Source organism: Carcharodon carcharias, chromosome 19, assembly GCF_017639515.1.
Source record: "Carcharodon carcharias isolate sCarCar2 chromosome 19, sCarCar2.pri, whole genome shotgun sequence".
Classification (NCBI taxonomy): domain Eukaryota; kingdom Metazoa; phylum Chordata; class Chondrichthyes; order Lamniformes; family Lamnidae; genus Carcharodon; species Carcharodon carcharias.
The window spans coordinates 41,169,476-41,183,541 of record NC_054485.1 but is presented as its reverse complement, the minus strand read 5'-3'; the positions used below and the strand labels follow the sequence as shown (position 1 = coordinate 41,183,541).

The window sequence follows — 14,066 nt, the reverse complement described above, 5'->3', positions numbered from 1 at the left end:
TGTGTCCATAGACCTCTGAATGCAGAGGGGCATGTTAGTGTGGTGGTGAAAAAGGCATTTGGGACACTTGCCTTTATCAATCGAGGCATAGATTACAAAAGTAGGGAGGTCATGTTGGAGTTGTATAGAACCTTGGTAAAGCCACAGCTGGAGTACTGTGTACACACATAAAAGGAAGGATGTGATTGCACTGGAGGGGGTGCAGAGGAGATTCACCAGAATGTTGCCTGGGTTGAAACATTTAAGTATGAAGAGTGGTTGGATAGACTTGGGTTGTTTTCATTGGAGCAAAGAAGACTGAGGGGTGACCTGATCGAGGTGTACAAGATTATGAGGGGCATGGACAGGGTGGATAGGGAGCAGCTGCTCCCTTAGTTGAAGGAACAGTCATGAGGGGACACAAGTTCATGGTGAGGGGCAGGAGGTTTAGGGGGTATGAGGAAAAACCTTTTTACCCAGAGGGTGGTGACGGTCTGGATTACGCTGCCTGGGAGGGTGGTGGAGGCGGGTTGCCTCACATCCTTTAGAAAGTACCTGGATTAGCACTTGGCACATCATAACATTCAAGGTTATGGGCCAAGTGCTGGTAAATGTGATTAGGTTGGTAGATCAGGTGTTTCTCACGTGTCGGTGCAGACTCGATGGGCCGAAGGGCCTCTTCTGCACTGTGTGATTCTGTGAAAGGATACAGTGGACTTCCTTGGAAGAGTCTTTTGCATTTTAATGACTCTTTGTAGCCAGCTCTAGAGATATGAGTCTGATAAGGTTTGAACTAACACAGAAAGGTATCATGTTGTTTGTCCATACTTAAATTTTGAAAAAGGCATTTAAACTCCATGGGCAGAATTTTGCCCTTGATGGGCGGACAGGCCCCACCGGCTCAGTGGCAGGCGGGCAGCCAATCGCCGTTGCTGAAACGGGCCCCGCCACCATTTTAAGTGGGTGGGCCAATTAAAGCCTGCCCAGTGGGCCGCCCGAGGGAAGCACTATGCGGTTCCTGTGCGGGGGGGAGGATTCCCCAACTGTCAGGGTGCGCTCTTTTGCACATGCGCACGAAAGAGCGCACATCGCCGAGACTACGTGCTGCCTCAGTGAGAGCACTGACAGTGTTTGAAAATTTAAAAATAGAAAAATAAAAAAATTATTAACATGTCCCCCTCTCATGTGACAATGTCACATGAGATGGGACATGTTAATAAATATCATAAAACTTTATTAAACTTTTTTAAAACGGACATGAAACCTCACCCCACTGGTTTCATGTTTTTTCAGAAGTCCGGTGGGGCTCCTGGCCTGCCTGCCAGCCTTAAGGCTGGACGAGCAGGTCTTTAATTGGGTTAACTACCCTGTCAATGGCCTCAATTGGCCATTGACAGGTCGGCGGGCAGACAGCTGATCGCGCTGTCCGCCCGGCTTCCTAAATATTTAAATGGGGCGGGTTTCATCCCGATGTCATCCCGTGTCACTTTCGCGTCTGCGAGCAGGCCCCACCCCCAGCTTGCTGGAGGAAAGATTCTGCCCCATGTAGCAGCCTGAAGACAGAAATGTACCTTTAAAGCAGTTGCCCTTAAAACTTATAATATTATAATTGCACGTTTGTGACCATATGTGTGTTGTGTATAGGGATGTCACAGTAATCAGTCAACAAATGATTTTCTATTTTGTGGGCCTTTTTATGGGAAGTGGCACGTGTGAGTTAGTCAGTGACACAGGTTGTTTATTATATGTAGCAAAACATCATAATTAATTGTTTCCATACTGGGCAGTTTTCATTTTGTGGACACAGAAGCTGGGATTTTCTGGTCCCACCTGTGGCAGGAATCATCGCGGGCAGGGCCGGAAATTTGATGGACCATCCTTCCGGATGGGAGGGGAAAATCCCAGACAGAGGCCGAACACGTGGGAAGAAATGTATAGTGTATTTTTCTTCTTCATTTCTTAAGTTCTGTTATTGGCTCCTGATATCCAGAAACTCGTGGTTAGATAAGAGTCACAGTATGATTGCTTAATGGATTTTAATGTTTGCAGGTGGTTGCTAAGCAACGTAGTTCCAGGCTCCTAACACATTAAAATGTAATTGCCATTGTTAAAAAAAAGTAAATTAATTACTGAGGAAAAAGCACTTGTGAAAATTTTACATTTAATAATTAGTGAGTCATCCAAGATTCTTGTTCATTTCTAAATTGTACCCTCTTTAGGAAAAGCAAATTTCATGTCTTGCCTATTTAAAATGCTGAGATGTGATGTAGTTCAGTAAAATGAGCAGCTTGTTTTTTTATGTTAGCCTGAGGAACTCTTGCAGTGATGTCCTGGGACTGAGATGATTGGCCTCAGCAACCACAACCACCTTCCATTGTACTAGGCATCACTCCAACCAGTGGAGAATTTTTCTCCTAATTCCCAATGTTGTTGGATTTTTCTCCTAATTCTCAATGTCTTCAAATTTTGCTGAGGCTCCTGGATGCCATTCTTGATCAAATTCTGCTTCAATGTCAAGGAACGTCACACTCACTTCACCTCTGGAGTTCGGCTGTTTTGTCTATGTTTGGGCTGAGACTGTCTGATCTCTGGAGCTGAGCGACCTTTGCAGAAGCCAAACCAAACATTGATGAACAGATTATTCGTGAATTAGTACCACTTGGTCACATGTTACTGGCACCTTCCAGACTGTACACAATACTCCAAGCATGGTCTAACCAAGGCTTAATACAAGTTTAGCAAAGCTTCTCTGCTTTTCAATTCTATCCCTCTAAAAATAGCCACTTGCTTGGTTTTACTTTTGTTAGGTCTTATTAAGTTGTGTGACAACATTTAATGATTTGTGTTTTGTGGTCCCAGATTCCTTTGTTCCTCGACTCCACTTAAATTCTTATATTCAAAGTAATATGTGACCTCCTTAGTTTTCTTCTTGCCAAAAAGTAATATCTTACACTTATCTTTGATGAAATTCATTGCCCAGTTATATTCTACAAGATTACTAATGCTGTCCTCTAATTTGTTGCTGTCTTCCTCAGAATTGACTTTACCCCTTACCCCCCATCATGGTACCATGCACAAATTTAGAAGCTGTGGGTTAGAATTTAAGCTCCTACCAGGGCTGAGTTCGGAGGTGGGCAGGAACTAAAAATAGCCCAGCCCGTTGGCATGCTGATTCTCTAGCTCTAACCTGCCTCCTGGCCATTTTTGCAGAGGTGTGATCGGGGACCAGCAGATCTACACACCCACATATGGCAGGACAACGTTCAGGCTCATTAAGAGCTTAATTGAGGACAATTAAAGAAGGCCAACTGAAAAATTCCAATTGGCTTCCAGATTCCTGTAGGTGGTGGGGGTCTGTTTAAGTGCCTGGAGATGATCCTCTGTCAGGAGGTTGGGAGAGGGGTGAAGGTGGTAGTGCTCCAAACAGGTCTAGAGGCCTTCCCTGCACAATTGGGTGTGAGAGCAACCACAGGCCCCCCTGTATAGGACATCCTGCCCCCATCACTGCACTCCCACCCCCGGACAGTGGTGGCCTGGCTGCAAAACCCATTTGCTTTAGTTAGAGATTTAAAATGTTTGAAGGAAGGCACAACCATCCTGAAGCACCCTCTCTCTTACTTACCCTCCATTGAGGCTGCTGCTTATTTTCAAGCTGCAAGGCCTCTGATTGGCCCTCCAGCTTCAAGAGCTCGTCCACCATCCTGAAGGGGACAGTAAACATGTCTCCAGGTCAGTTAAAGGGGTATTCCCTTTGAAAATCTCCAAAAGTGATTGTTTGCCCTTGCAGAGGAGGAGGGCCCAGCTGGTTGGTGGTGGTTTATGACCTGGAAACTGTCCTAACCCCTGTCTCCTGTGGTTGTAGATTTCTTTTTAGGGAGTTCAGTTGCTTTCTAATGTCTGCCATTCCTGGATGGATTTTCACTGTTAAAAGCAGCAAATTGCAACTTTGTTGCTTATTGGTAGAGGTAATGTCATTGAACAGAAATCCAGAGGTCCAGCCTAATTCCCTGGGGACAAGTGTTCAAATCCTACCATGGCAGCTGATGGAATTTAAATTCAATTAATAAATACATTTGATTAATAGATCTGGAATTAAAAGCTAGTTTCAGTAATTATGACCATGAAACTATCATAGATTGTTGTAAAAACCCATCGGGTTTCTTCATGTCCTTTAGGAAAGAAAATCCGTCATCCTTACCTGATCTGGACTACATGTGACAAAGCAATATGGTTGACTCTTAACAATCCTCTGAAATGGGCTAGCAAATAATTCAATTGTAACAAACCACTATAGAAAAGTCAAAACAGATGGACTGCAGTGGTTCAAGAAAGTGGTTCGCCACCACCACCTCATGGGCAATTAGGAATGAGTGATAAATGCTGGCATTGCCATTGACACTCACATCCTATGGAAGAATAACAAAAATGTTTGTGGTCAGTATAACTGTACCTCTGTAGCAAGATTTTACCTGGAGCAATACCACCCTCCCATTTTTGTACATCATGCATATGTACATTGGAGTTAAAACACAGAGATAGCCATTCTGTTCATCTAGTTCATGTCACTGTTTACCACCCATGTGAGCAATGAAGTGGATGGAGAACATTTTTAAAAATGTTAAATTTAGTCATGGTTAACCTTGTTGAGAATGGCTGGAAGGCACCACTTCACGACCTTAGCTAGGCATTCATCTCTTACCTGGGTCAGTTTCAGAACCTTTGAAAAAGATTTCTAATAACAGATTGTCACCTTGAAATTCATCCCACTTCCGTGACTTGAATTCCACTACATTGCACTTGTTCTTTATTATTCAGTTAACTGTGAATGTCTCTGAAGCAGGGAAACTATTAAAGGGAAACTTGGTTTCTCAGCACCAGGTTTACACTGTCCAGAAGGCAATTAAGCTCACCATCACATCTTAGCTGTCTCCAAGTCTTGCTTTTCATATTTAAATATGATAGAAAACTAGGTGTATATTTTCATCATAAATTGCAAATAATCTGGTGATAATTCTATCCCCTTAACAGAGCCAATTAAACAGTAAACTGAATGGTTTCAATAAAGGGAGAGCAATCCATCCTACCAAAGTATTATCCAGGCAGTAAAGACCATGTAGGATTATACAGTACAGATGGGGAGCCATTTGACCCAATGCATTTATGCTTGTGCACCGGAAGAGCTATCCACTTTGTCCCTTACCCTTTTAAATGTATAGAATCAAACATTCAGAAAATTCAGAAATGATATTCTGGCATTTTTGATACTGGGGAAAAAAAGGAAAGCAACTGGCTGTAAAACGAGGAAGTGTCCCTCCAATATAGTGAGGATTTGCAGGCTGAATGGGAGGAAAGTTACTTACTGAAATGTTCTGCAAGTTAATATTTCAACCCTGATTCACTGTATGTGGTGTCCTGCTTTATTTACTTAGTCCTACAGATTGCTTTTCTAAAAATCAAATCTCCTTGGAGCAATTTCCTGCTGCAAACAGAATTTTGATTTAATATTTATAGTGGACATATGAATTTCTGATAAAACCAATAAATATTAAGTGACATTTTGTTGGATTTCTTGCTGTTATGTGTATTTGATGACTTGAGTCTTAAGAGGCGGAACATCTTTAGATACTTAAGCAAATTGAATGTCAGAGATCTGAGGTTATTTCTCATACAGATAACGTGTGCTGTGAGTCTATGTTTGATTTTTTTTGAAGGAACCTAAATTCTGGAACCAAACCACATCTGACTAACCTTTAAGTTATGACTTTGTAATTGCCACTAGTCGAGGTAATCTGAGTGCTGAGTGCATTCAGGCTTGGTCAGTAAGAGGGAGAGGACTTCAGCTAAATGATAATGTTAAAACAAAAAGAAACTCTATTTTAAATTAGGATACAAAATCTATCTTTTTCATAACTTTGCTGAGCTGCAGACTTGTTATTCAGCATTACATGCTACATAAATAAAGGTTTTAATAATAAAATAAATCTCACTAGATTTAATTTAGCCATGAACTAATTAAATTGACTGTATTGAAGGCGTTGTGGTCAAAGGACACTGGCTTAATTCTGGGATAAATGGAATTGCAAGTGAAGTAACTTTAATTAATATTCTGGGAAACAGCTATCTGCTGACATTTTGGCAAGAGGCCAGAGGAAGAGAACCTCCCGTTGGAACAAGATATGAGAGGAAGCAGAGCTTGCTGCTGAAATCAATAGCAGGACTAAAACCCTGGATCAGTGCTTCCCTTTGAGAGTATTGCTGGCTTATAGATGGCAGATTTTAATATTTGTTGTCCTACAATCATAGATATTTTACAGCATTCAACCCACCATGCCTCCGTGCCAGCGCTTTCAAAATACAATCCACTTAGTTAATAGCTTTTAATTGTTTTTTCTTATCTTTGCCTTCATTTATTAAATCGTCAAAAGTGCAATTGTATACATTTTTCCTTATTATTTCACGGGATGGGGGCAATGCTGGCAGCATTTGTTGTCCAACGCTAGTTGCCCTGAGAAGTTGATGGTGACCCATTTCCTTGAACCCTGCAGTCCATGTGGTGTACGTACACCCACAGTGTTGTTAGGACTTTGACACAGTGACAGGGAAGGAATGGCAATATAGTTCCAAGTCAGGAGTTGTGTGGCTTTGAGGGGAATGTGCAGATGATGGTATTCCCATGCATTGGCTGCCCTTGTCCTTCAAGCTGAAAGATGTTTGGGTTTGGAAGGTGCTACTGAAAGATCCTTGGTGAGTTGTTGCAGTGGAATGGTACAAGGTACACACTGCTGCCATTGTGGGTCAGTGATGGATGGAGTGAATATTTAAGGTGGTGGATGGGGTGCCAATCAAGCAGGCTGCTTTGTCTTTGAAAGCATAGAGCTTCGTGAGTGTTGTTGGAGCTGCACTCCTCCATGCAATTGGAGAGTACTCCATCACACTCCTGAATTGTGCCTTTTAGATGGTGTACAGACTTTGGGGAGTCAGGAGGGTGAGTTACTAACTGCAGAATTCCCAGCCTCTGACCTGCTCTTGTAGCCACAGTAATTATATGGCTGGGCCGGTTCTGTTTCTGGTCAATGGTAAACCCCAGGATGTTAATACTGGGGAATTCAGAGATGGTATCGCTTTTGGAGATGGTCCTTGCCTGGCACTTGTGTGGCATGAATGTTACTTGCCACTTATCAGCCCAAGCCTGAATATTGTCCAGGTCTTGCTGCATCTAAATACAAGAGTGCTTCCATTAACTAGCTGATCAATAGCAGGAAAGGCATAAATTAGAAGCACAAATTTAGCTCCCTGAGGCTGACAGCTGTCTATTGAGCTTCTCAGATTGAGGCCTGCCACCTGTTGTGGGAGATCAGCCAAAACTTCTTGATTTCGGACAAACATACTTTGTGGGGGCGTTAAACAAATTAAATTTTCCTTGCTTACCCCCGCCTATCCTCTGTTGACGGGAGGGTCAAAGGACAGACCAGAATGCCATAATACACTGGGTGCCTCGCCTAACATTGGAGGGAATTATGGCAAGAAATACTCTATTTCCTGTTAAAATCCAGCTTAATTTACAGTGATGAGCCTGACATGATATAAGATGAAGTTCAGCTCTCCACAGGCATCCCCTCTCCCACAAACCTCAGGGTCAAAGTAAAAGGGGAAACAACTGGTGAACAAGGCCTCTGTCCCCTTTCAGTGACTTTTGAACCCGCGGCAATAAACATTTTATGGAAGCATAGGGGTCGAGAGGATCAACTCTACAGTGCAATGAAGGTTGCTGTCATCACACAAACTGTAGTTCAGGCCTCAAATCCAGCTGTCCAAAAACCAGTGTTGTCCAAAAACCGGTCACTTTTATAATGTTCCATGCATCAATTTTAATGGAATAAATTTTTAAAAAAATTTACATGGACAATTCAGTTAGGCTCTGCATTGACATTGGTGTGGCTTAGGACTAGTTATCTACTTAGCACATGATTTACCCCATGCTCCAAGCGACCCTTGACCCCCCACCCGACCAGAGTTGACCTGAACTGCCCATGGTCTGATCTGTCCAACCTGAAATCCAGCCTTGGTCCTGAGGTTACTGGATTTGAGGTACTGTACTTGTATTTCATTCCATTATATTCACAGTTTAAAAAAAAAAATCCAAGACCATTAAAAATGTTTCACCTTGCAAGTATTCCACTTCATCATTTGAAATTACTCAAGATTTAATCTACTGGTTTATGAATCTTTCGATTAGTTTACCATTTAACCATCCTTCTTTGGAGCCGAAGCTAAGCTTCATACTTATGGGTATGAATGAATCATGCTAAAATAACTCTCGAGTAAGAATTATTATTCTGTAAGTTAATGTGTGTGGGGTGGCCTTCGTTGCCGTGTCTGTTCAGTTAACGCACTCATGTTTATATAAAAGCTAAATACTGCAGATGCTGGAAATCTGAAACTAAAACAGACAACGCAGGAAAAACTCAGCAGGTCTAGCAGCATCTGTGAAGAGAGAAACAGTGTTAACGTTTCAAGTCCGTATGACTTTTCTTCAGAGCTGAAGAAGAGTCAAACGGGCTCGAAACGTTAACTGTGTCTTTCTCTCCACAGATGCTGCTAGACCTAAGTTTTTCCAGTATTTTCTGTTTTGGTTCACTCATATTTATAACCTGGGATGGTATTGAACGCAATATACCTATTGCTTGAAATAGCATCCTTGTACCTTGCTAATGATTAGACAAAACTTTACTGAAATGTATAGTTCTAGTTTATTTGGATACCGATTTCTAGTATTAGACAAGCATTTCTCTTTTTACTCCAACAAAAGATTGACAGCTAAAAGTTATGTAATAAGCAGGGGGAAAGTTGTAGAGAGTTCAGTTTCTTTAGCAATACTTAATGTAAGACAAATATCACCATAAGTGGCTTTGTGAAATATTTGTGGTATGCTACAATATATGGATTCAAAATCAATATAGTAACATCAAATTTATTGATCCTTTCAGAGGCCTGGAGCTTCCACCAGGTTGTGCTGTGTTTTTCAGTGCAGCTTGGCAGGAATTGGCTAAATCATTGCAAATATCGTACATTTTTAAGCACAAATTATGGTGTTACATTCAACAAAAACAGAAAATGCTGGAAAAACTCAGCAGGTCTGACAGCATCTGTGGAGAGAGAAACAGAGTTGGCGTTTTGAGTCTGTGTGACTCTTCTTCAGAGTTTCTGCAATCTTTTGCGCTAATTTAAAGAAGCATTGGCCTGTGTCTTGCCAGGGTTTCTGATGACAAACTGTCAGCATTTGCCATCCTTACCTCTTTGAAACTGGCCTCAACTTCAGGGTATAGCACAAGCACAGATTAATAGGGAAATTCAGAAGTTGTGACCTTGTCACTCATTGCTCTGCCACAGACCACACGTGACCCCTCCACAGCCCCAACAGCCAGCAGCCAGTGAAATCCCATAAAAATGTACACCTTATTTTATCAGATGTAGTTGAGTTTTTGACATGATCTCAGAACTAACTATTACAGAACAATAGATCTGGCCTTGTAAAAGTAATTTTATATTTGTGGAATGTTGTTAAATATTACCATTAAGATTAATTACTAGATTTTTTTCAAAACCAAGGTGCTTTGAATAGTATTTTTAAAGCTTTTCATGAAACTGCAGCTTCTCTCTTCACCCAATCTATATCTTGCAATCTTCATTTTGTTATTTGTAAAATTTATCAATAAGTGTTCTGATTTTAGCACTTTTAATTTCCTGGTTGGCTGCCTATGAGAATTTGTGAATATGATTGGCTGCTTAGAAAACGTGATGACATCACTGCAGCTACCAACACCACCCCCACCCCCCCTACCACCACCATTAAAGAATGTTGCAATCCACTGCACAATGAGAGAGGTCAAGTTCTTGCCAGAGAGATTGCTAAACTTCTCAGTGAGAGTTTCTTTGAAGTCAGCGATGATTGTGCTTGCTTCATGGCTGATTACAAAATCCAAGCCATCATGGTAGAAGTTGGCCCTGCCCACAAAACAGGTCGCGCCCTCAGATTGAATTAATCTTTAAGGTGTAAGAACACGGATTGGGTGTTCTTAAAAGTTTTTATTTTTGTTTTCAAATTATGAAGAAACACTAATGTGACTCACATCTGGTTTTGTCTACTTTTTTTTAAAGCCATTCACAGTTATCTAAAATTGGACTACTCTTAAGTGGTACACTAGACACACTGATTAGAATGTTTGTTTATTTTTGTGATAGCCCCACATTCAGCTGTATTCATCAAACTTAAACATTTCTGAAATGTTGAACTGTTTCATGGCAGATTTTATGTTTGGCGAAACATAAATGAGTTTAAGCAGAAACTTGAAAATGAAAGAATCCTTCTCAAAACCATCTCAATTTTGGGCACAATTTGCAGCAGAAACTCTATCCCAGAATATTTATCTAAAGGTGCTTTTTTGGGTGGATGGGAAAACGCCTTTGAGTCTAGTCTTACCTAATTGGACTACAGTCTCTCTACCTTGGCTGTAAGGGTCTGAAGTGAAATGAATTTGGAGCAGTATCAACCCAACTCTTCATCAAAATTGCTCAGGACGCAAAATCACTTTGATCCAAGTATTTCGAGAGGAAATGGGTGTTTCATTGATTCATGTCTCAGTAAATGAAAACTGCCTTCTTATGAATCAGGTGAACTTAACAACCTGAGTATTGTACTGTCATTGTAGGAACTATCATGTGCCTATGTAAGCATATGTTAGGATACAGGAGGAAGAAAAGGGGCTGGATGGAATGGGTGTCGAGGTGGAGGGAAGTTAAAGTGTCTTCTATCTACTATCTATAACATGGTCCAAATTAATACTGAAATCAACTTGTTAAATTGAATGCCATCCCCCGAAGTGGGTTTGGTGGTGGGATAGTGTTTAATCAGGCAGGAGGTTGGGGGTGGGGGCGTGGGTACCTTCACTGCCTTCCTGCCTCCAACCCATTTAATGCCCACTTAAGTGCCTCATCCTGCTGCCATTAGCATTAACGGAGAATTCACTATGAGGGGAGTGCAACATGCAAACATGTACGGAGTTGCCTGTGGCTCCCAGGGACCCATCGATGCCTGATCGAGGAACCTGGCATTGGGATAGGCAGTAGGGGCAGCAGCTGAGGGGCAACCTCAATGCCTTGGTCTTTCCTCCCTCTGTCCCTTGCAACCCCTATCCTGTGATGCCTCCTCCTCCCACCAGCACTCACCCATGGCCTGGAATCCAACGACAATACTAGGCTTTGTGTGGGTGCTGTGCCAGTAGCAACCACCACCTCCTCAGAGGCATTGCCATTCAATAGATCTGCTGACCTCTGATTGGTCAGCAGCTCGCAGTGGATGTCAATTCTGCTCCAGGGTTCCTTGATTGCAGAGAAGGCCCACCATTGACAAGTTAAGTGCCAAAGGAAGGCCGAATACACAGGCCTTCCTTAAAAGAGGTGACGGGGGGGCTCTCGCCAGCTCTCCAGCCAGTGGGCGAGACCCCTGTCATCTCCATTAAATAACACCCTTTGTTTCAGATCTTGATGAATGCTGCATTAAACATCAAATCATGTTGAGACGATTCCCCTGGTGCAGAGGGCATCTTAGATGCTCCCTACAGTTAGTAAGACTGAATCTGCTCTGATTATTTTTCACAACTGCTGTCAGTAGCTTTATCAATATGTTAACTTCCCTCCTGATAGGTCATAAAGCTCACTTTTGATGCATTTGAATTGGAAAGAGGCTATGACACACTAACGGTTGGAGATGGAGGACAGCCTGGAGAACAGAAAACAGTGCTTCATGTGTAAGTAATGTCCTTGCTACTCATTATGTCAGACGCAAAATGTATTTAATTATTTCAAAGCTCTTATCAGACAATTCAGCGTTGCAGAATTGGAAGATAGAAAAGTTACCGCGAATTGCACTTGTTTGCAGGGCTTTAAAGAGACACTTCAATTTTTTTTTATGTAGGCAGAAGGCTAATAGGCAAAGTATTAATACAGGGTTTCTTTTTTAATGTTTTTTTCAGTTATTTAAATACACTCACAGGTGTTGGTTTAGACACTATTTACTTATTTTTAAACCAATGTCCAACTGCATTAATATTAGTACAGTGTCTCAAAGTCAGTAACCTTGGGACCGGGTCCATGCTGGATTTTGGATCTTGCTGGTTTTGGGTGGAGTCGGGCGTTTGGGTCATTCGGAGCTTGGGAAACAGCTAGCGTGCAAGGCTGATGATAAGTCCAGCGTGCCAATGCAGCACCTAGCTGAACAAGCCAGTAAGTTATTGTACTCATTTTAATAAGAATTAAAATTTGTGTATGGCAGTGAATAAAAATGTGTGATCTTCCGACAGCCGGATTTGAGACACTGTACCAGTAAAAACCGCATCAGGATACCACTCTCAAAGATATCAAAGAATATTTTTAATGCTAACATTTCTTTTTTAAAAAACTGTTCTAAAATTCAACCCAATTGCACTGCTTCGTGGCATGTTTAACTTTTATCAATATCGGTTTATGCGTTAACTTGGGCAAAAAAAAATCACTGCTGAAAGCTAGTGCAATTTGCGCGCAGCATGAAAACCTTTGGCCTTTAAAACATTTCATGAAGAATAACTACATATAATGTGGCAAAAAGCAAATAATATGAGTAATTTTAGGCACCAGTGCACGCCTAGCAGAAATCTGTTGTAATTTGAGAAGACTGATTTGGCCCAAGTGGGGAGCTCACATCTGCTGAGTAGACATGAGCATGAATGAAGAAAAAGCCACACAAATTGTTTTAGCAATTATAGGGGAAATGTAAACTTCCAAGCAATCAACTGGTGGAACAAAGAGAAATCAGCTGGGCTGGGAACTAGGGGCAGGAGGTCTGATCCGTCTTAACTGCCTGGCTTACTTAAATGAACTGCTTACCCTAAATGGGAATCCAGAGGCAGTTCAGTTAATTTGGACCAGCAGGATACGGGGCCACTTCAGGGTAGGAGTGGGATATGAAAAGGTTTTGGAAACATGGAACGACATAGGGGAAGCCCTGAGCAGCAGTGTTCAAAAACATATTTATTTGTAGAATCTTCTGTTCCTAGCCATTCGAAAATATATTGTTTTTTTAACTTACCTTACCAGGCCTTTGCTTCTGTTCAAACAGCCACTTCTGAGTGGGCTGTCCATGGTGGGTGGTAAACCCAATAGGCTGGAAGAATGGCTTTGGGGGTCTGATTTACTGACTAGGATCACAATTATTGTAAGAGCATGAGGCTCACAACTGATTCCTGTGCAGGCACCAGTTGCTTGACTTTAAGACTTCAGTTGGCTAGGAAAGGACCGTAATCTGACCATTTTCATTTTAATTCCTGATTTCTCCAAGGCAGATAGAGTTAAAATTTCTGCCCACCCCCCTACTTTTCTGTGAATTTTGTGCTTAAGAAGGAGATGATTTATCTTTTCAATCATGATGCAGGTTTGTTGGGATTTATGTCCCTGTGATTTATTTAATATGCTGAGGGAGGGAGGCAAGTTAATGTCGTCAGAGTCTAAATGGAGAGAAATTTGTGAAATTCTCTTCAGAAATTTAAAGCTGCTATTTAATAACTGTGATCTTTATCACTAAGTGTTCAGTTGAGAACTTTGGAAGCACAATATTGAGAGAATACAAAAGGTGGTTGCTGAATTATTCACTCCTGGATAATGGCTTAATTAATTCATCACATCATCATCAACTTCACCTTTCAATTATGCTTCATTTTTTGTGACAGCTGAGACACCATCATTATATGAATTTGGTTTAATTTTCTGACATTTAGAATGAAGTCAGATTGTACTAATCAGTTTTTTCTGATTTTCTGCCTGGCAGTTTGACAGGTACGAATGTTCCTGACCTAATTGTGAGTGTGAGCAATCAGATGTGGCTACAGTTCCAGACTGATGAGACCAACAGTTTGCTGGGCTTCAAGGCTGTATATGCAGGTATTGTGTGCGGCAATGAAAAAATTAAGAAAAAGGGACCACCAAAGGAAAGAAAATGCTGCCTCCACCTGCCACCCATTAACTAAACAGGGTGTTGAGGTTACCAAAAGGGTCTT

At 41.6% G+C, this 14,066-nt stretch overlaps 1 protein-coding gene across 1 annotated transcript in view; it reads left to right on the top strand.

Annotated features, from left to right (window-relative positions):
* csmd2 (CUB and Sushi multiple domains 2) overlaps positions 1-14,066 on the top strand; it is a 736,338-nt gene that overhangs the window by 134,042 nt on the left and 588,230 nt on the right. Inside the window, exons 6-7 of the mRNA XM_041212915.1 lie at positions 11,683-11,786; positions 13,838-13,950. Coding sequence (XP_041068849.1) covers positions 11,683-11,786; positions 13,838-13,950 — 217 coding nt within the window. The remainder of the gene's footprint in view (positions 1-11,682; positions 11,787-13,837; positions 13,951-14,066) is intronic.